Below are 21,844 nucleotides of genomic sequence, written 5' to 3'. Positions count from 1 at the left end.
GAAGTGTGCGTGTGTATTTAAGGGTTAAAGACTCAATAACGACAAAATTAAAGTGAGACATATCAGTTTTTTTAATAGGTTTTTGTTTTGTACACTTTTTATTTTTTAATTTAATTCGTATGACGTGTGACAAGTGAGATTAGACATTTACTAGATTTTTGACCCGAGATCTATTAAATATTTCCGAGATCTATTAAATATTTTTTGTGATGAAAAGGCTTTACAAAATGTCTCACACAAATTTTCAAATCAGAATATATTTTGATTGAAAATAAATCGAAATACGTTAATGAGCAGCGATTATGGTGCATAAGTGTTTGGAAACTAAGGGATCAAATTGAGATAGTATCTTCACTTTGTAGTTTAGGATATTAATCCGTAATTTTTCAAATAGAATTATCTTAAACTTCGATCTAGCCAGTATAATAGTTTTTCTTAGATTTATAGTGATTTATCAATGAAAATCATCACCGCTCGGCTTACGTACTAATGTGTACAAATCACTAAAATATCTATCAAATCACTAAAACAGATTGATTGTTTCCATATCTTCAAAGAATACACGTACTACTCCCACTTGAAAATATTTATCACATGAACGTGTTCTACGATGAATTAATGAATACAAAAAAAATTCTCTTTCAAGAAAATGCATTCACCTACTTAGAATACTATCCCAAGTATTTTCTCTTTTTCTAAGTGATTGTTTATATACATGCAAAATATACTTATTCAATTCCAACATGAATAACATAGAAGATCATGTCGTTTTATGTCTATCGTCAATGTGAACATGTCAAAGTCTTAACGTAAGATTGGGTGGGTAAAATGAGTAATGATCATTAATTTTCAGATTTGAACAATCTAATAATCAAATGGATGGAAGAAGAGTGTGACTTTCAAATAACATTCCCTTTCCAAACTTGAAGCTTCTAACACACACCTTGAACTTACAATAAAATGCTCAAATATTCCATCTTATTTCACCTTTTTCTTTATTTCTTATAGTATATTTATATATTCTCAATGTTTCTGTAAGCACATTGCAAAACAAAGTTCAGATGAAGAAATAGTACCACAAAGTTCTTCCAATATTGCACTAATGTTGAAAGGGTTAAGTTTGATAGTATCAATAAAGTGTCACAAAAATAAGTATAATAATAATTAAGACAAACACTCTTCACTCTTTTGGACCAAATAATTATCATCCATCAATTATCAGTAGAATACTCGTAAGAATTTTTAAGTTTCAATATAATTTACTTTAAAATATAATTATTAAAATTCCTACAACCAAAAAATATTTAGGTGGCTCTCTTTACAACCAAAGTTTGTTGTGTATCGAATAAATGTTGTTGAGCTATTGTAAGTTCAACTATAGTTCCATCGCTTTGAAATGCTAATCACAATGCAAATTCAATAATAGGTTTCTTATGCAATACCAAGAGTAGCTCGTATAGGACATCATATTATTATACAACTTGGCAAGATCCTACTCCATGATGATATGAACATTCTATAAGCATCCACACCCATTTATGAAGTTAGAGAGGTGAAACATACTTGGCAGGATCCTACTCCATGATATGGACATTCTATAAGTATCATGACCCATATCTTTTAGCATTATCACATCTTCCTACACTCAGAATGAGTACAAATTTTGAAAACTTATTTTTAGCACTATCCCATTTTCCTCCACTCGGGAAAAAAATGAACAAAACTTAGGAAACCAAAGATAGTCGCCTCGATTAGTTAATTTAATCATCGCTCCTGAATGAAGTGATTCACTTACAGTATCTTGTATTTGTTATAAGAGTCAGTTCCAATTTATGTTTCAGGAGCTGAAATGAAATGTAAGAAGGTTGTATGTATTCAGTTCAAAGAAAGTCAATGTTGTTTATAAATGAAATTAGTTAAGTACATATACTTGAGGTTTTGCTTACCAATTGGGCCCTAAAAGAAATCGTCCCCAGTGCCAAATACAATTTTGCTTTTGAGTTTATTTGTGTTTCCCAATGATATCCGAATACAAAATCTAGATTGTTATAGTCAGCTCTTATTGTGATGGAAAAAGCTCTATGAATTCACATGTAAATGTACTATATTGCTCTATATATATTGAATAGAAAAACAACATCACATGCATAACCACCATGCATTACATCTACCTGTCTTCTAAATATGACTATCGGTGATCGTCCGATTCTTTCAATTCATAGTATTCTTAAACCGATAGAAGCACATTTATCTACATTAATGAGAAAGAACTTGGGAGAGTTTGCACCTTAACATTTGATCTCGTGTTAACTTTGACATTTTCTGAATCGAGTGTTCGAGTGTATGTATGTGAGAGGTTGTATTTGGATGATTATTAAATATATCATTAGATTGTCTAAAGAAACAATGTCATACAAAGAAAAACACCCCTTCATAATAAGTTGGTGTTCTTTTTACAGATTTAGACTTTCAATATGTATTATCATATTGTAGCATGCATGTGTTTGAAAATCAAAATGAGATCCAAGAAAAAAAAACGAAAAGGAATAAAAGTGTATATGTTAAAAATATGAGAGTGCGTGATGGGTATTCAGGCACTTACTCGAGAAGTATATTGGTCTACTTCTTAAGAAGTTAATAACCAACAACAAATGCAAATTCTAGGTATATGAAAGGGTTATGCGGATAACATTTGGAGTGTTCTAATTCGGTATATCTCACATAATTCTTAGAAAATATGGGGAACCGTCGGAAACTAATTTTACACCCTATAATAAGTTATTAACTGAAGAATATGTAGTGTTTTTGAAGCTACGTTAAGGATATATTAGAAATAAGTAAGTGCTTTATCATAGACACTAAAAGTGTATGATTTGTAATAGGAAATTAACTTATACAAATAATCTATTTTTTAGCAATTTTTTTTTATTTGATAAAATATATAAAAATTTGAACACTAAAAGTGTTTGATTAATAATAGAAAATTACCTTCTACAAATAACCTATTTTTTAGCAATTATTTTTATTTGATTAAATATATAATAATTGGAATCACTCAAACTCTCCAAATATAAGAATTAGAAATACACTCAGACTCTCCACTCTCCAAAGAGGTTCTATGTATGTGGGATTGTAGGCTATTAGAAATGATTATATTTCATATTAGGTGCCACATAGGAGAGAGAAAAAGCTAACTCTTATATTAAAGTGGCACATAGGAGAGAGAAAATACTAACTCTCATATTAGAGTGCCAGAGAGAAAATCCTCCATTGAAGGTTTTGCTTTAGTATATAGATAGTATGTGTGCATATCGAATATCGTCGGTGATAGATATCTCCAGTTTTGTTTTCGCCCAGTGGAAATTATAAAAATAATTGACAAGTGAATGTGTATAATCATTTAATCGTAATAATGAAACAGTTAATCTGCTTCCTCTAAAAAGGAAGTAGATAACATCATAACAATAGATAACATCCTTTCCGACTAATGGTATCTTTGCTTATGGAGCCATGGACGCAGGATCCACACCAGGCTCCATTCAACCTTGTATTATGATGAGACCTTTGTTCTTTGAACAGTAGCTAATCTATATACAGTGATCCTCTTCGAATTCATCCTCATGAAACCTAAATGTAGTTTGGTCAAATCATGTGTTGCAAACTTCGCCACTTCACCCTAAATGTGTACACTCAAAGAACCAAGGAAACTTGAAAACCTTGTAGCTGGATATCTCTGAGCATTATTTGCTAATCTGGATATCTCCAATGATCAGCTGCAGATTGCTTCAACTGAGACCTTTTTCAGGATGTTTGGACACGGGTCACCTCCAAAAACCTCAGGAGCTATGGTTACCGAGCATGCTTGCAGCCCAATGCATCTCTGCAAAACAAAGCTGTTTGTATTAGTCCCTGGAAGACAGTAGCAGAGGCTGTAACTGCAACGGACTGGGGCCCATTCAAGTATTTCCTTTGTTTTTCTAAAGAGAAGCCGTGAATTAGTTCAGTGTCAAGTTTGGCATTAAAACACTCGTGTAAAATGAGCTGGAATTGTGCATTGGCCAAGTGACCCATGTTTTGCGACTATGAAGGCTACAAACGGTATAGTGATCAGAAATGACTCAATGTCTAGCTACTTTCTATAATAAAGAAAGGAATGTGGGAACACAAGCTTACATTCTCATGCGAATTTTCTACCTTTTCAAAAGCATCATATGACTTATGGGCATGACAGCTCCCCTCCTTGAAGCTGCCGCAGACCCCTTGGGGAGTTCCAAAGCTAGCAAACTTTATAGACGAAATTTTCTGCCCAGGAGAACACCTTAAATGAGCTTTGGGCCTTAATGGCCGGTTGATTGTTCCAGAGACTTGCCTCTGATAACTTAACAACGTCGGCTGCAATTCAAATATATCAGCACAAATGCTGTCAACGGTTCGGCTAACCAAAGAAATTCCATTTGGGTCACCGCCCCATTCTTCAAATATGACTAAAAGGTTACCGCTTGGATTCAGCCATGAGCGGGGGACATGATACCTGCATCGAACATAAAAGATTGATTAGGTAGCATTGATTAACATAAACTATGTAATTAGGAAAGGTCACCTTTGCCTCACCATCTCTGGGAGGCATCTCCGCAATTGCTTAGGCATTTCTTCTCGTCATACGTTCCAGTATAACTGCAACTACCACAAGTACCAGATGCTTTGTATGCAGGCCAGTAACGCCCAATGCTCTGCTCATTTATCCATACCTGACCTTTACCCATGCTACTCATATCTAAAGCCAAGGGATCACTCCCATCTGTTAAATCGAATGTAGTCTAAAAGCATCACAACAAAGGAAAATACATCATATCAGGCTTTAGAAAAGGATGGTTGATATAGGCTTTGAAATCCTTAAAAAAAAAGTGGCACTAATAATGTTGAAAATTCTCACCTTGTACCATGTCAGCGGTTGCTTTTGAGCCACAAAAGATCCTTGTACCCACTCAACAGAGGAACTTCCACTGAGTGAATGAAGACTCAAAATTTCTCCTTCTAAACCAATCTGCGGGCAAAAATCTAGAGAGTCGGCCTCTATTTGGTGGTAACAACGGAAATTTAAAGGAACTAATAGCAAGACAGACCTTGTAAGACCATTTTTGCCATGACAAGTCTCGTCTCCCCTCATTAAGACCATTTAACATGACGGGGCCAAGAACCCCAGCATTCCATGTCTCAAAATGTGGACCACTATTCTATTTAAAAAAAAAAAAAACAACAACGATAATATTCCCTGCAACAAACGTGCTTCACAAAGTAAAAGGAAAATTCAGTAAAAGAGTAAGAACAAACCGGGAGGCCAACAGCTATACTAAGTAAGGAAATCTTGTTAATGCCAGCTATCAGCTTCACACTACTAATGAATGTCAGTTTGTGGTTTTCTAAACTCCCATACACAGTTCCTGCCAAGAAGACCGAAAGCAATGAAAAATTGAGAATATAAGCTGTAGTAATAATCTCTTTGTTTGTGTAATTAGTTTCCATAGAAGGTAAAACAGACCTTGCTTACCTGATAATTGTCCATTAAGAAAGACATGCAAAGCATGACCTGCTGACAACACCGTGAGTACAGGATACTGTTCATTCTTCAAGAAGGCTTCATCTGGATCTATCTTAACGCTGAATGTTGAGAGAAAAGAATCAATAAAAAAACACAGCTACATAAGGTAACAAATCAGGTTCAAACTTGCATTCTCTTAGAAAAATGTGAGCCAACATCTCTATTTTCGGAGTGACCAAACGAGAAATTACATTTGATATTTGATCCGTGTCACAATGTATCGCTCAACAGGCGGTCTCAGTTTTTCAAGTCTAACTTGAGACCATGAGTTCAAATCAGGACAATCCAAGTAGAATAATATATTAGATAAACGACCTTTTTCTTTTATCAATGTCTCAGAAACAGAAAGACGACAATGGTTTGTCATAATTACTCACTCTGTTGAGTACCACAGATAGTCCGAGGCATCTCTTGTGATATTTATTTGCTCCAACAGTCCTATCACTGTGTTTGAATTGTCATCATATGGAACAGGTTCTTCATTGTACGACTTCCAAGAAAACCCTCCATCCAGTGGTACCATCTTCATCTCTGACCTTTGAGAGCCAACCTGTTCAGAGAATTTCATCATATATCACAAGTTTCAAACTCCGATTCTTAAAATTCTTGTTTTAGTTGAATTTTTCATAGTTAGAAAGTTAAAAACAAAATTTTACCTTCACTGAAGAAAATTAAGAAAAAAAGGAGAACGGACTCTTTCTTTTTATTTTATTTACTTTTTCATATCTTTTTAACATGAAGTTGGAAAGAAAGTAAAGGTCAACTGGGTCAAGATTCAAGACTCTGTCCCTCACCCTTGCAGTGTTAAAGACTGTATGCTTGCAGTCAGGAAGTATGCTGATGGACCAAGGAGGCAGGTTGTAATGCATCTCCCCAAAGGCTACTTTAGCAAAATATTCTGAGTTATAGTTTGCCAGGAATGCAGCACAACCACCAGACTTATACTTGAAGACATGAGCCTGGACACACAGACAAAAAGATAGATTAGTGTCGAAACTACTTAAAGTCAGTAAGACTAATTCTCGACGAGGTAAAGAGAACCTCTTGATTATTTCCAAGTGACAAAACAGTTGGTTCTCCAGAAACTAGAGCAGGTTCACACAGCTTGATGGCTCTATGGAGATCTTTCAAATGGCCCCATTTGGGTTGCCTTGGTAGTCCTACAAAAGAAAACGGAACATGGTCAAACATGCAGAACACAAATCCACAGTGGAAGCAAATGCTTTCCTAATGTCACGGGAATGAAAATTATTTTATGGAAAAAGACAACTTTACTGGAAAGAAAATCCCAGAATACATGCAATTTTGTCAAAATAACAAGTTGAACAAGGAACAGTAAAACAAAGCCAAACCTCAACAGTTGAGAAACAATATGCCTCAAAGTGGCTGAACACCTCAACTTTCAAAATAATATTATCAAAGACCCTACATATCACCCCATAAGTTTTTCCTCTTCCTCTCTAGCCAGGTGCAAAAGCAGTGGCGGAGCTAGGGGGGTCCCAGGGTACACCCTGGCTCACCCTCAAATTTTGGAAAAAAACCCTACTATATAAATATATATAAGGAATTTATATGAATAATTTGTTTAACCTACACCTATACATACATCATTGTAACATACCAAGCTCGAAAAAAAAAAGTCAGTCTCATATTCTCACAGATTGTTCTTTATATCTATTTTTAGTTCATAGAACAATACTTTTGAGAAGTTTTATAAACATTTATTGTAATTCTTTGGTAGGAAAAATAAAAAGGAAAAAAAAAATGAGGAAAAAAAAACAACACTAACGTCCCAATATTTCATAATATATTTTCATTAGCACGTTATCTAAACATTTTATTCCTTGATATTTTTACATATTTATATTGGTTGTAGTCCGGTTAATGAATCCATGATAATTTATTGTGTTGAATGTGTTTCTACACTAATTTTGATTGTTTATTGTAATGAAATTAGTTTTGAATCTATTTTAAAACATTGATTGAAATTTTGGAATAGAACAAAAACAATTCAACAAGTGAAGACAAAAATAAATACACTAAAGTACCCATTTTTTCGTATTGAGTGGTGACAATTTCTTTTTTCCATTGGCTATTATTTTTATGACAGACCTAAAAAGTATTTCTTTTGTAAATTGTACAGTTTTGTAGTGGTTTCCTAGCTAAAGCATAAATTTTCTAAAGCTAAATGAAATGATAATTTCGAAGATTTAAAAAGAATGACAAATTGAGTGTGTTAGTGTGTATTTTTTTGTTAGTTGTGTTGAAGTTACCTGTGCAAAAGCACCGATTCTTAAAATCAATGGCTGAAATTTCCCCATAGTTTGATAAGCTCAAAAGTAGATTGTAGCACTACCATAGACAATATTGAGGAAACAAGCAGCCTAACGATCCAAACTTACACATAAGGAAATGAATAAATATTTGATGACAGTCCTACCAGTCACAAGTGTGTATGGTCCATCTAATGGTAGGAACGTTCAAGAGTTTTGGGCTGAACTGGATGATACTTTTGCTTTTGGGAGTGGTTACCTGGAGGGGGTCGTATTGATTCGATGATGATAAGTTTTGATTTTATTACTTGTTGTGAACTTCTAGATTTTCAATTTACCTGGTCTAGCAGGCAAGACAATCCATCTCTCTCTAAACTGGATCGTTTTTTGGAAAGTGTTAATTGGGAGGAAGATTGGCCTCGTTTGTCTCAGACTATTGTTCCTAGTTCGGCATCTGATCATCACCCCATTGTCTTTAATAATGAAAGTGGGTCAAGAAAACCTACTCCTTTCAGGTTGGAACTTATATCGTTTGACGATCCTAAGTTTGAGAAGCTAATTAAGATTTGGTGGAATTCTTTCTCTTTTTTTGATGGACCTGACATCATTTTTTTCAAAAAATTGAAGGCACTTAAAGTAAGCAAGATTAAGGCGTGGAATAGAGAGGTTTTTGGGAGAATGGATAGGTGGAAAGGAGAGCTTCTAAGGAATATTTGGGAATTAGATTTGAAGAAGGAGGTAGATTTTCTTTCTAATGAAGAGAGGAATTTAAGGGATTCACTTAGAGCAGATTTTCAAGTTTCGGCCCAGAAGAGAGGATTAACAATCGAGGACAAACAATGTACTAAATTTTTCCACCAAATTGCCAAAGCGAGGAATGAAACTAATTTTTTGGAGAGTTTGAGAATAGAGGGACGAAAAGTTACAGGAGAAGATAATCTTAGAGACGGTATTGTGGGTTACTATATTAACTTATATACTGAACCTTGTGGCTTTAGACCGGCGGTGAATGATTTGTATTTGGATGGTATCTTCGAGGAAGAGAAAATTTCTCTAGAGGGTCCTATTGAAGAGAATGAGGTGTGTGCAGCTATCATTAGAATGAGGTGTGTGTCCTATTGAAGGCACATTTCCGATTGAGTTTTACAAAAGGTGTTGAGAGACAGTTCGTGTGGATTTTATGAGAATAGCAAAGGATTTTTTTGATACGGGTTTCCTTACACATCATTTGAACAACACTTTCATTGCGTTAATTCCTAAGGTTGTAGACGCAGATGACATTAGTGATTTGAGGCTGATTAGTTTGATCTGAAGTAGTTACAAGATCTTATCTAAGGTTCTCTTTTTGAGGATGAGAAAAGTTTTGCTTAAAATTGTATCACAAGAGCAAGGAGCTTTCATTAGTGATAGACAAATTCTCGATGGAATTCTTACTGCTAATGAAACTATTGATGATAAAAGGAGTGTGGTGATGCAGGTATCGTTTGCAAAGTTGATCTAACGAAAGCCTATGCCCATATTAGTTGGAGATTCCTCAACTATGTTTTAGGGAAGATGGGTTTTGGAGCAAAATGGAGAAGATGGGTGTAGAAGTGTATATCATCGATCTCCTTTTCAGTTCTAGTTAACGGGTCTCTAACATGTTTCTTTAAAAATTCGAGAGGTATTGGACAAGGTGATTTGTTTTCCCCACTCCTCTTTACCTTGGTGGTGGAAGTTTTTGGAAGAATGATTTCTAGAGCTAACTCAAGGGGTGTGTTACAAAGTTTTAGAGTGGGCAGTGACATGGTCCAGATTTCTCACCTCCAGTTTGCTGATGATACTTTGATTTTTCTTGGAGCAGAAGTGGGTCAAGTTAGATGGTTGAGGGGTATTTTTTGTTGTTTTGCGGTAGTTTCTGGGCTAAGAGTAAGGTGTATGGTGTGTGGGGAGTGTTCCTTTTCTGATCACTCTTGCGTCGGTTTTAGATTGTCAAGCTGATTCATTTCCTTATACTTACGTCTCCCTTTTGGGGCCGATGTCCGCTCTAAATACATTTGGGATCTTGTTATTGAGAGATTTCAGCATACACTAGCAGGGTGGAGATGTAGGTATCTCTCGAAATGTGATCGCTTGGTTTTGATTAAGAGTATTTTATCTTCTCTACCGATATATTTTATGTCTTTGTTTGTCATTCCCAAGAGTGATGCTAATAGGATTGAGAGCATCATTATAAATTTTTTATGGGATGATTCTGAGGAGCAATATGTATCATCTTGTGAGGTAGGAGATTCTTTGCTTGGCTAAGAATGTTGGTGGTTTGGGTTTACGCAGTATGGTCGTATTCAACCAATTTCTTTTAGGTAAGTGGTTATGGCATTTTGAGGAAGAGAGACAGTCTGTGGAGGAAGGTGATTGTCTCTCATTTTGGTGAGATGGATTTTGGATGGGAGAGTGGTCCGGTTTCTATACTTTATGGTTGTGGAGTATGGAGGGAAATTTTTAATGTGTTCCCTTTGTTCGTAAGAGGTATTAGATACAATTTTGCGACCGGAAATAAGATTCATTTTTGGGAGAATCATTGGACAGGTGGTGGGGCTTTAGCCACTGCTTTTCCTTTGTTATTTGGTCTATCTAGTCGTAAAGGTAAATCAATTTTGGAATGTATGGTTAGATCCAAGAAAGGCATATCTTGGAATCTCGGACTACTCAGGGTATTAAATGATTGGGAGATCGGAGATCTAGTTTCACTAATGGTAAGGCTTGATGCAGCTACCGCGAATGCACATATTGGTGATAAGAGTGTGGTGTCCTAGCAATAAAGGTAACTTTTCGGTCAAGTCTTTCTATTTTTCTATCCTTTCTTATTGGTTGTCTAATTCTAATAGGTCTGTTCCTATCCATGACTTTCTTGGTCCTTTTATTTGGAAATCCAAAATTCCTTCCAAGATTGCTTTCTTTGCATGGTGTACATCCTTAGAATGCATCCTCACCATAGACAATCTCAGGCGGTGTAAGCGTAAAATGTGTTTGATCAATTATTGTCAGTTGTGTGGAAAGAATGGTGAGTCTGTAAATCATATCCTTCTTTGGTGCCCTTTTTCTTTGAAAATATGGTCTATTTTTTAGTGACTTACGTATACCCGGGCCAGGTATTAGATTTGTTGAAGGGTTGGGGTCATGGTCCATTCTCTTCTTCAAGAAATCACATGTGGAGCTTGCTACCTTTTGAGAACATGTGGGGCATTTGGCTAGAGTAAAACCGTCGTCACTTTGACGGCATCTCAATTTTGTTTAAAAAGACGATTCTATCGATAAGTCTTATTATATCAGTGGTCTAAAGTCTTCAAAGAGTTTAGAGGATGTTTCTTTGAGTCTTTTGTAGCTAGGTGGGATCGTCTTATGTTCTTAGACATGGGGTGATGGTGGAGTTCTTGTTTTTTTCTTATGTAGTTTCTTTTATTGTAAATGTTTTTAGTTCTTGTTTCTTTCTTGTAATGTAGGCCTTCTCAGCCTACTTCTCCTTTATTAATGATATTCTACTTTACCGAGCAAATAAAAAAAGGTTGTGAGTGGTTAGAAAACGCCCTTAGTAGAAGCTCGAGGCAGAGGACTATCCCTAACAGAGAGAATACATTCTTTGCAGCATGCCAGGCTGCCACTTATTTTCACAAGGTCTAGTGGACGCCTTACTCCAATCCTTGAAGGAGTGAAGACAGTGTTCTCATTTCCTGATCATTCAGCCACTTCGTATGCTGGATATCGGCCATTTTAAAAGGCTTTGTGGTCATCTAGTGGTCTGGATTTCAGCAAGAAAAGCTTCCGTCCAACTCCTCACAATTTATATGTTTCAGTTCTGCCATCCTCAATTGTTTTTCTCATCTCTCACAGATCAAGGTTATTGCTAGACCTTCCACACATCCTTGCCAAAATTGGGAGAAAAGTAGATAAATAAACAAAAAAATGTACATCTTGACAGGTTGTCTCTTCAATCTTTTCTTTTTCATTTAATTAACTTACTATTTAGGAGTTTTAGGATGATGTTTTCATGTAAATATTCAACCTGTCCATGGATCAATGTAACATTATACCTTTTTATTATATATTCATCATTAATAATCTTAGACATTCTTCAATCTTGTTTGAATTATGGGTTCTAACGAGTTCTAGCAAAAAAAAAAAATCATATTTCAAATTAGAGTAAGAAACAAAGAAAATTATCTGAACAAATCATGTAACACAGTAACAGTTAGGTCCATAATACTGAGACACTAAACTGAACACAAAATTCGGGAACATACAGCTCAAGTAAAATGAACTTGTGTAGTCCTGCTACATACCATATTCATCAATGGGAGCATCATAGTCATAGCTAGTAGCTATGAAAGGACCACCTGCTGTCCGGCCAAAATTTGTTCCTCCATGGTACTGAACCAAAACGTGGAAACTCCAGTTTAGCTGATTGGGGCACTAATTAACAGTTAGAGTGAAGCCTCACACAAAATAAGAACATCACCTACCATGTAGTAGTTGATGAAAGATCCACCCGTCTGTAGAAACTTGGCAACTGAAAATGCCAAGTCTTCAACGGGTCGGTAAGGAACTGGACCGCCGAATTCTGTAAACCTGGCAATGTGAAAAAGGAAATTGCTTAGCTAGGAAATGCTTCTCCAAATTCAAAACTACCTGCATTTGAGCTCTCAACAGGTAACGGAGAAATGGAAAGTTAATCCCCTCCATTTGAACTTGACAACTTCATGAGTTATAAGTGTGTAATGTTACCAGCCAGTCCATGCCTCTGTCCACATCTTGGGTTTATAAGCCTTGTTTGGAGAGAACCAATCACAATAGAAACCGTTGCAGGTATTTATCTGTGACAAGATCAATTGGTAGAAGTGAGAAAAGACAGAAGAGAGAAGAATTAGGTAAAATGTATATCTGGAAGCTCCAGTAACTTAACGGAACAAAGTAGACTCGATTATCATATGACAATACTAGTTGAGCCTAATCTAAACAGACAAGAAATGGTCCTACAAAATACAAGTACGAAAGGAAAGACTTGAGTGTATAGAATGACATTGTTTAAAACTTAAACTTATACTCCTTGTTTTTATTCTTTGACAATTTACTTGTCACACAGAAAAAAAGAGCATTTACTTTTCTCATAGATAATTAAGGAAGAGAATAAGCAACAATTTTCGAAAGAGAAATTCCAATGCAATCGCTAGAAAGAGTCCCAAGAGTAAAGGAAAATATATAAACACTATTTCCAAAGGCAAAAAAATACGATAACTCGCAGTAACAATGGGGTTCTGAAAGCTAGTTATCTAAGTTACATTGACATATCCAACACGGATACGAAGTGTCTAACACAGCAATATATAACAAAAAAAATAAAATATAAACAAAATTGACGTATATCACATACAATATGTGTCCGTATCGTGCCCGACACGGACACGTGTATACATATCCGACAAGGATTGTTTTTAAAATATTGTGTATCCATGTAACATAGCTAGTTATCTATGTATATGACAAAAACATATACTTTACACAAACGCGTAGAGGAACATCAAAATATTAGGAATCAAACCCGTGATGCTCAACAAGTGTCACCGCCAACCAATGCCATCAAGTAACCATAACATAATGGAGCAAAGAGGAAAGAAATGAGTATTGAGCAAGGATACATGGACATCATTACTATCAGGACAAAATTTCAAAGGCTACAGAAATTACTAATAGATAGAAGGAGGCAAAGAAGATAAACTAAGCCATGTGCAACTGAGACTGAAAAACCTCTGATGTTAAGTGTAGACCACTTGACCAAAGGAAACAGCAGAATTTCTGTAGAGGAACTGTGAAAGCTCGCTAACAATTTTGGGGATTGATCACATGAAGGCACCAGGAGGATTATACAATTATAGGAATCAGAAACATCCAGGATTAAAGAGAGGCAATTGGCAACTTAAGAAAGTTCAGGTGCGACTTACTATCGGGTCAGGAGCATCGTCTTGCTTACACATAATCCAAGGGACACCAGTGCCAAGACCCACAGCCATTTCTGCCGCAAATTCTGTATATGCTCGAGCAGGAGGACCAAGCTCATACTCCATAGGTCCAAACTCATTTTCTATCTGTAAATCCAGATTGAGCAAGTATAAGTCTGCTTCTCAGTTAGCTAGCTCATTCTATTTCATAATCAACAAATTTGGTAAAGTATAAACCTTTAACCAGTAAATGAATTTAGTTACTTACAAATACAAATAATTTACCTGTGCAAGAATAATTGGACCCCCCTGAGATTCAAACAGCTCTTCTGTCTTCATCATGTTTACAATTTTTTTTGTAAATCTTTCCATTGCAACCTATCATAAAATCGTAAAACCGCATATAAGTTAACCAAATTAAAGAGAGGAAAAGAGCAATCAATATATATATATATATATAGAGAGAGAGAGAGAGAGAGAGAGAGAGGAACTTAAACACCTAACCTTGAAAGGCTCATTGTCTGTTCTGAAACTGATACCAGGAATGAATTTGAGCCAAACTGGAAATCCACTGTATTCAAGAGAATACATTACATGACATTAAAGACAACACTCAAATTCTCCAAAGCAAAACATAGCTTAGAAAAAAATAACAAATAATATTTACCCAAAATTCCATTCAGCACAAACATAGGGGCCTATTCTGAGATGAACATAGAGGCCTGCTTGCTTCACCAGCTTGATGAACTGAACTAGATCATACCTCCCTTCAAAATAAAACTAATTTAAGAAAAAAACAATCAATTAAACTCTCAATGCAAATAGAGCAAAAACAAACAAAGTATAGGCAAACAAATAAAATGATAGATTTTCCATTACATTCCCCGGAGAAGGCTCATGACCATTCCAAAAGACATAAGTCTGAATTACATCCAAGCCTCCATCTTTGGCTTTCTCAATAAGATCTGACCACATCTACAAAAGCCCAACAACAAATCCATAATACAAAAATACACAAATACACAAATAAAAATAAAAATTGAAACTACTCAATAAACTGCAGAAACTGAGATACCCTTTTGTTATAATTCAACACATTAGCATTCATACCTCAGGAGTACTTCGAGGGTAGTGAATGGAACCAGAAAAAAGAATTCTTCTTTCACCATTTATAATTATAGCTTTACTATCATAACTAACAGAAGCAGTAACAGAAGAACAAGAACATAAAAACATGAAAAAAAGCAAACACAAACTAGTGTTTCTTCTCAACATGTTCCACATTCCCACTTCTCAAGCTTGCTCTATGTTCCTTTCTTCTTCTTTCTACCTTTGTGTTTTCACTTTATGCCACTTATAAAAGGAGTAGCAGACTGAAAACTAGTGTTTACTGTACTATACTAGTTCACTTCCCATTGGTCAGCACACTCGTGGGGTCCACTTTTTTAGATTCCAATGTACAAGCATTTATAGTTGAAAACATTAATCAGGTATAATGTGAATTATGTTGATGTGAATTTGACGTTGGAAATGGTGACGGTGATGTTGAAGTTTAAACTCCCGGAAGTAGAGGATCAGAATGAAAGTTGTGTCTTAAAGAAAGATAGGAAGGACCCATGTTCTTTGGACTTATGTTCCTCACCCATTACTATTACACATATATACATGCACTGATGCACCGTCCACTTGGTTTGCTCGACTTTGGTCTTATTCTCAACATTATCAAACTCTCGTACATATATTTATTGTTCACACTTCACACACACACGATCACAATCATGTAATTATGGAAATATATTATGTGCGAAATATTTCTGCTTTTCGACCATTTTAAATTTAAGCCAGTACAAAATTTTAAAGCACGCATTTAATAGATTTAATTAGACTTGGAAATGCGAAAAGTGAAACTGATGTATGACAAAATTGATTTCAATACTCTAATCATTAAGAAAATTAAAAAGCAAGGGCAAGGTTCTTTGGTAGTAATCCATTTTTAAAATAGAATTCAAGTTGGTTTATAGTGCAACACAACTTGTAGGGGAGCGATACGCTCATAGGGCATCGCACTCGCGAGGAGCATAAGCGAACTGAAGATATCGACCTCCAAGACCGACCTGCGAGCAGCTCGAGTAGGTGGTCGCGAAAGCGAGATGTCTCAAGACCGAACACTTCGCCAAATCTGAGCGGCGAATAGAAACCCCGTCCCCACGGGTAATGATTGCCAAAATCTTAGTGGTAATCTCAACAGGAAATAGGGACTACCGCGCATCTACCCCAATCATAACGGATCAATTCAACACTCATCCGCGATCTCCACCCTACATTTGTACAAAAGAATACACGCGTGTCGGAAGGATCTCCTCTCCAAAACTCTATAAATACCACCCTCCTGGAACTTCGTCGGACTGATTCTTCTCTCCCGGAAAAGGAAAAAGAGAGAAGATCGTGGCGGTTAAGCTCCGCGGCGACCTCGGTCATATCAAAATCCTAACCTTTCCGTTCTTCCTAGTTGTAATTAGGGAAGACCAAAAGCGCTCCTTTACATTGGGCCGATGCGTGGTTTCGATTCTTTGGAGAACCGCGAGATCATCTCTAATTCTCCGACCCACGAAGCATGGTTAGCATAGAAGCCACAAGTTGAACCTTGCTCGCGGTTGGGAGTAGCGAATGAGAGCATTTCCTTGCTTTCGGGGAGGAAAATGCTACCTTCGTGCTTTCGGTGGATAGTTACCGGCAACAACAAATTCGGCAATGGGCGAACCACGGCATCGATGGCGTTAATCGGTGACTTAACGAGTTGTCCCCAAAGGATTGGCGGACCTCTGCGAAGAAGGACTTCGACCACAGATTGTACACAAGATGCTTAAGGCGTATCAGCATCTCCGGTTTACGCAGAGGTCCTCGGCAAATCCTCTCCTCCACGACTTCATCGATACGCTTTTCCATTATGCGGCGGCGCACAGACGAAGTCGGACATGTGGCTCGCTATATTCAAAGTCGGCACTTTACATTTCTCTTTGAGTTTGATTATCTCCAGCTGCAGATTATTTCCGGCCCGCCTCAAGGATGGCTCTCGATGGTTCTTTTCTTTCGGAGTCGATTCTATCAACACCCCGGCGACTTCTATCGACTTGTTAAGCCGGCCGGCAAGACGTCCACAACAGTGGAAGAAGCGGATCTTGATTTCTGTTTCAATTATCTTTCAAGGAGGAAACTAAACTATTCGTGAATTCCTAGGGCGGTTCAAGGCGAGCTGGCGTGCATGGAAAGTGGCTTGAAAGAATCTTTTAGCTGGCGGCTTTTTCTAATGCTTGCCAGAGTGCGAAGCGGTGACCTCGCTAGGTGGATTGATGAAGGAACGCCAGAGACAACTTGTCCAGAGCTCTGCGCTCGTGTCGACAAATACACATCAAGTTCAGGAAACCTTAAAACTCCATGGTTTAGCGAGAGGCATGAGGTCGCCGAAGTCTCGGATCGTTCCCCGAGGGGCAAAGAAGCGGCCAGTCGCTTGCACCCGGCGGCTTCGTGCCGATCGGATAATGTGAGAGAGTTTATTGTCTCGCTCGCTCCCCGATCCACATCTTGGATAAGATCAGCGGCGCCTCATTTTTCCGGCCAACCATCGGCTGACCAGATGGTCGACTGGCAAGCCTTTTTGTGCATTTCATAAAGCAAAGTGCCCGAAAGCCCGATGCATCTTTGGGGGCTCAAACATTATCTCCAAGACACGGTGGAATTTGGTTATATCAAACACTACATTAGCATTCGATGGCGACTGCGTCACAAGTTCTTTGGCTTCGTCGTTAATGCGCGATCGATCTCCACCCACCGTCACCGCCAAAGGGATGGGCTCGTCCTCCGCGGTCGAGGGCGGCTCCGTGGCGTTCTGCGCGGCGGAAGGCGCACTTCGTCCGATCGTGACAATGCTCGCCTTATTCATGTGATTACCTTTCCGGACGATTACGTGACTTCTTCAGAGAAAAGGCGTCGGGTCGGCTCTTCGGGGAAGTCTATCATTTTACTTCACAGGCGACTCCGCCCAGCGTTAATTCAGTCGCGGCCAGCGGCGATATCACTTTCCGCGGAGGCCGACTTAAGCAAAGTTTGCCTTCCTCATAATGGCGCGTTGGTCGTTCATGTCAAAATCGGCGGCCCCGGGCCGATCAAATGGCGTCTGATCGACCTGGCGGTTCTGTGACATCTTATTTTACCACACCATGCAAGAGATGAACCTCCCCAAATCCGTTCTCGTCGACCCGATCGCTCCCCTTTATGGGTTCAATGGCTCGAGCCGACCCGTTAGTGACATTATCTTACCGGTATCGGTGGGATCTCGAGAGGATAAGATTACGGAATACTTCGGTTCTGCGTTCTCGGCGACAAATTAAGCCATACAATGCCATCCTCGGGCGTATTTGGATTCATCGGATCACGAGGCCGTACCATCTACTTTACATCAAGTTCTCCGCTTCCCGGGACCTCGAGGCATGATGGAACTTGAAGCAATCAACTTGAGGCGTACCATTGCAAGCGAGGTCAATCAGCGGATGCACTGCTTTCGTGAATTGCTTCCCACCATCACGGGGAGCCCTCCATTTACACAATGGCCGCGGGACTTAGTCGCGAAGAAGTCCAACCCGAACTCGCCAAGCGAGCGGCGGGGGGCTCTTCCGGCGAAGTTCTCTCCATCTGCCGATACGCTTTTCGCACCCGAGTCCTCGATGCGCCGGTATGCGGACCCGACATCGAACGGGCGTCGGTACCTTTGTCGATCCCTTTGTCGGTTAAAGTTTGAGAGATCGTCCATTTCATATCAAGCCGCCACAATTGTCGCCGCGGCCGCTCCATCAATGTGCTTGCAGCGGGGCCCCTCCCCAGTCGTGGATACCCCCGGCGGCATTGCTTAGAAGATCGCTCCACATTCGGTGCGGTCGGTCCCTCCTCTTTCGGATCTCCTCCGATGGAAGTATTAAGCAATTAGCCGCCATCGGTTGTGTAAAGCCTCGGGCAGAAAAAGAAAGAGTGAATCTTGGTACCGAAGGCGACCCCAAGTTTGTGTATGTAGGGGCTAACCTCGACCCCTTTTCGGATCATGACTTGTAAATTTCTTATCTATGAATAAAGATGTTTTGCTTGGTGGTATATCGATGTCCCGGAATCGATCCTAACCGCATGCCACAAATTAAATGTGACCCCGATGCCGGACCGGTTCGACAGCGACCTCGTCGACTATCCTGCGTTTTCAAAAGCCATCAACGGCGAGGTCGAAAAACTCAAGCAAGTCGGTTTCATCGAGAAGGTCGACTACCCGAGTGGATTGCCAATATTGTTGCCGTCCCCAAAAGAATGGCCGCGGTTAAACTTATGTGTCGATTTCACAAATGTCAATCAGGCCGCCTAAAGATAGCTTTCCCCTTGCCTCGCATTGACCGGTAAGTCGACCAAACTGTGGTCACGAACTCCTCTCCTTTATGGATCGTCACGGTGGGTACAACCAAATCCCTTTCGCCCGAAGAAGATCAAGAAGACTTCGTTCATTACGGAACAAAGGGATATATTGTTACAAGCGTCCTCCCGTTCGGTTACGAAGAGCGGCTGGAGCCCGCGATACCAGCAGCTTAGTCGCGGACATGTTCAAAGACATGTTAGGCGACACCATGGAGGTCTACATTGGCGACATGGTGGTCAAAACAAAAATTTGGCGATCACCTCACCCGCTTAGAACAAAGCGTTCTCGGACTTCGCCCGTCACGGGCATGAAGTTGAACCCGAAAAATGCCTCTTTTGGGGCGTCCTCCGGCAAGTTTTTAGAATTATCGGTGTGTCGCGGCGTGGGATCGAAGCCAATCGACCCGGATCGAGCATTCTTGGATATGCCCGATCCCACAAAGAAAGCAGTCTGAAGTTGTCGGGAATGGTGGCGGCGACTTAACGGTTCATATCAAGGGCCTCGGATAAGTGTAGGCCGTTCCTCGACTCCTCAAAAAAGGCGAGCCGTTCTCATGGAAGCGATCAATGTCATCATGCATTAGCTACTCTCAAAAAGTATCTCATGCGCCTCCGTCTTAGCCAAGCCCGATTACATGGAGAGACAGGGCTTTATCGGCGCCATTATCGATTTAGCCATCATTTCGGTTCTCTTTAAAGAGGAGAACAATTCAGAGAAGCCGATCTACTTCGCGAGTAAAGACACTCCGCCCGGCCGAAAAGAACTACTCCTTCTGGAGCGAGCATTACTTTCGCTTTGTTGTATTCGCGCGGAAATTCAGGACCGTACTTCAAGCACATCAATCAAAGTTCTCACCGACCTTCCATTGAAGAAAGTCCTTCATAAAGAAAACAAGACTACTCGAATGGCGGTTTGGGCGAAGAACTTCGGAGAACACCACATAGAGTTCGTCCCCGCGCTTCTCGAAAGGTCGGTCGTTCTTTGATTTCCTCATGAGATTTCGGTCGAGGACCCTTGGGAACAAGAAGCGGAGCTCCCAAACATGCAAGCGCTGAGTCAAATCATACTGGTCCCTCTTTGTGGATGGTTCGAGTAACCTCGATGGAAGCGGCATCGAGTCGTATTAGTTTCCCCGGCGAAATATGATTGAAAAGTCGGTTAAGCATTGACTTTGCCACTTCCAACAATGAAGCCGAGTCTGAAGCACTAATTAGGGGACTAAGGATGGCGGCTGCATTTCGGTGTCGAAGAGCTCAAGTCTTTAGTGACTTCATGGCCGGTGGTTAGCCGGGTTGCAAAAGTACACTACCCACGAAGGTAACCTTTCAAAGTATCTTGGTCGTTCATCGGTTATTGCCTTCTTTTAGCGGTACACATACATCATTTCTTGCGTGCGTGAGGAGAACCGCCCGCTTGACGGTTTAGCTTATTTGGCTACCCGGACCCGAGTTGCGTTCCCGACAAGTTCTCATTGGGGTAGTCGATCGACTGCATACCAAGTCGACCATACCTTGATGATAAGCGACCTATTTCCTCTCTCCGCCCGGTCGGTTAGGCCAAACATGGATGCAACCCATCATCGATTATATCGGCCGCGACGCGGCTCCACGAGGCGTGCCAAAGGCGGCAGGTCTCTTATCAAGCTTCGGCGTTATTGTTTAGTCAAAACAAGCTATTGAGGAAATCGGTGGTCCGCACCTACGATGCATTACCCGAGCGGGGTCGATTGATTTTTGCGAAATTCCGGCGAGAATGTGGAAATCAGCGCCCGTGACGCTCGTTTAGCCCACAAGGCCATCTACCGAGGATATTTCGGCCCGGATGCGGTCGATGCTAAAGCATCGTCCTCAAATGTCTCAAATGCCAAGCGTTGACCCTGATATCATCAACCATTTCATGGCCCGATCGGCATAAGCGAGCGGTGGCCATTTCACATGTGGGGCATGGACATCATGGGACCATTCATTCCCCGAGAAAAATCGGCTTCGCTTTGTCCTAAGCTGCCACCGACTACTTCACCAAGTGGGTCGAGGCCATTCCCCTCGCACTGCGTCAAAGAGTCCCATGTCCATGACTTCATACGGACTCACATTATCACCAGATTTGGTTTACCACATAGCGGTAATGGACAATGGGCCTCAATTCAAAGGCGAGCGGTCAAAGAGTTCCTAGCCAAGTGGAAGATCATTCATCGCGTTCTCTACTCCGCGATGCGCTTTCGGAGTAATGGTCAAGCGCGAAGCCCGATAACAAAGCTATCTTGGAAAATTTGAAGAAAAAGATTAGAAAGAATAAGAGCCGATGGCCAAATCGGTTGGAAAACATTCTATGGGCTCGCGCCTGACGGCTTTCGCTCGATGCCGTGGTCGCCATTCTCCTTATGTTATGGCGCGAAGCCGTAATTCCCCTTGGCCCGGCCGTCACTACAACTTCGCTCGGAACTTGTCGAAGTCGGGGCATAACGACTCCGTGTTATCCGCGAGGCGTCGACTTCTTTGGAAGAAAAGCGGGACTTATTTTGCCGTCGAGTAAGCCTCTTATCGGCAAACTC

General features: G+C 39.7%; 1 protein-coding gene across 2 annotated transcripts; it reads right to left on the bottom strand.

Moving 5' to 3' along the window:
* Positions 1 to 3,375: 3,375 nt before the first annotated feature.
* LOC147495414 (beta-galactosidase 1-like) lies at positions 3,376 to 15,283 on the bottom strand. Of its 2 annotated transcripts, none has more exons than XM_086564064.1 (19): positions 14,955 to 15,283; positions 14,724 to 14,819; positions 14,512 to 14,624; positions 14,349 to 14,415; positions 14,130 to 14,222; positions 13,848 to 13,991; positions 12,634 to 12,722; positions 12,372 to 12,477; positions 12,192 to 12,279; positions 6,641 to 6,759; positions 6,394 to 6,558; positions 5,977 to 6,149; positions 5,549 to 5,658; positions 5,332 to 5,441; positions 5,124 to 5,234; positions 4,934 to 5,044; positions 4,612 to 4,817; positions 4,195 to 4,531; positions 3,376 to 3,880 (listed from the first exon to the last, which is right to left on the bottom strand). In XM_086564064.1, the coding sequence occupies exons 1-19, from the start codon at positions 15,126 to 15,128 to the stop codon at positions 3,770 to 3,772; spliced, it is 2,523 nt and encodes an 840-aa protein (XP_086420190.1). In that variant the 5' UTR covers positions 15,129 to 15,283; the 3' UTR covers positions 3,376 to 3,769. The 2 variants fall into 2 exon arrangements, with proteins under 2 accessions (XP_086420190.1, XP_086420189.1); XM_086564063.1 differs by having other exon boundaries at positions 4,174 to 4,531; positions 14,955 to 15,211.
* Positions 15,284 to 21,844: the final 6,561 nt, after the last annotated feature.

The sequence above is a fragment of the Coptis chinensis genome, chromosome 6 (genome assembly GCF_015680905.1).
Source record: "Coptis chinensis isolate HL-2020 chromosome 6, ASM1568090v1, whole genome shotgun sequence".
Lineage (NCBI taxonomy): Eukaryota > Viridiplantae > Streptophyta > Magnoliopsida > Ranunculales > Ranunculaceae > Coptis > Coptis chinensis.
Note: the sequence above shows the minus strand (reverse complement) of the source record. Positions and strands in the feature narration are given on the sequence as shown.

Coding starts and splice junctions, on each gene's coding strand:
- LOC147495414 (XM_086564063.1), bottom strand. CDS start 15,128: ATGTGGAACATGTTGAGAAGAAACACTAGTTTGTGTTTGCTTTTTTTC. Junction 14,416..14,511: donor TGTGCTGAATGGAATTTTGG/GTAAATATTATT, acceptor TCTTGAATACAG/TGGATTTCCAGTTTGGCTCA. Junction 5,442..5,548: donor TCTTAATGGACAATTATCAG/GTAAGCAAGGTC, acceptor TCTTCTTGGCAG/GAACTGTGTATGGGAGTTTA.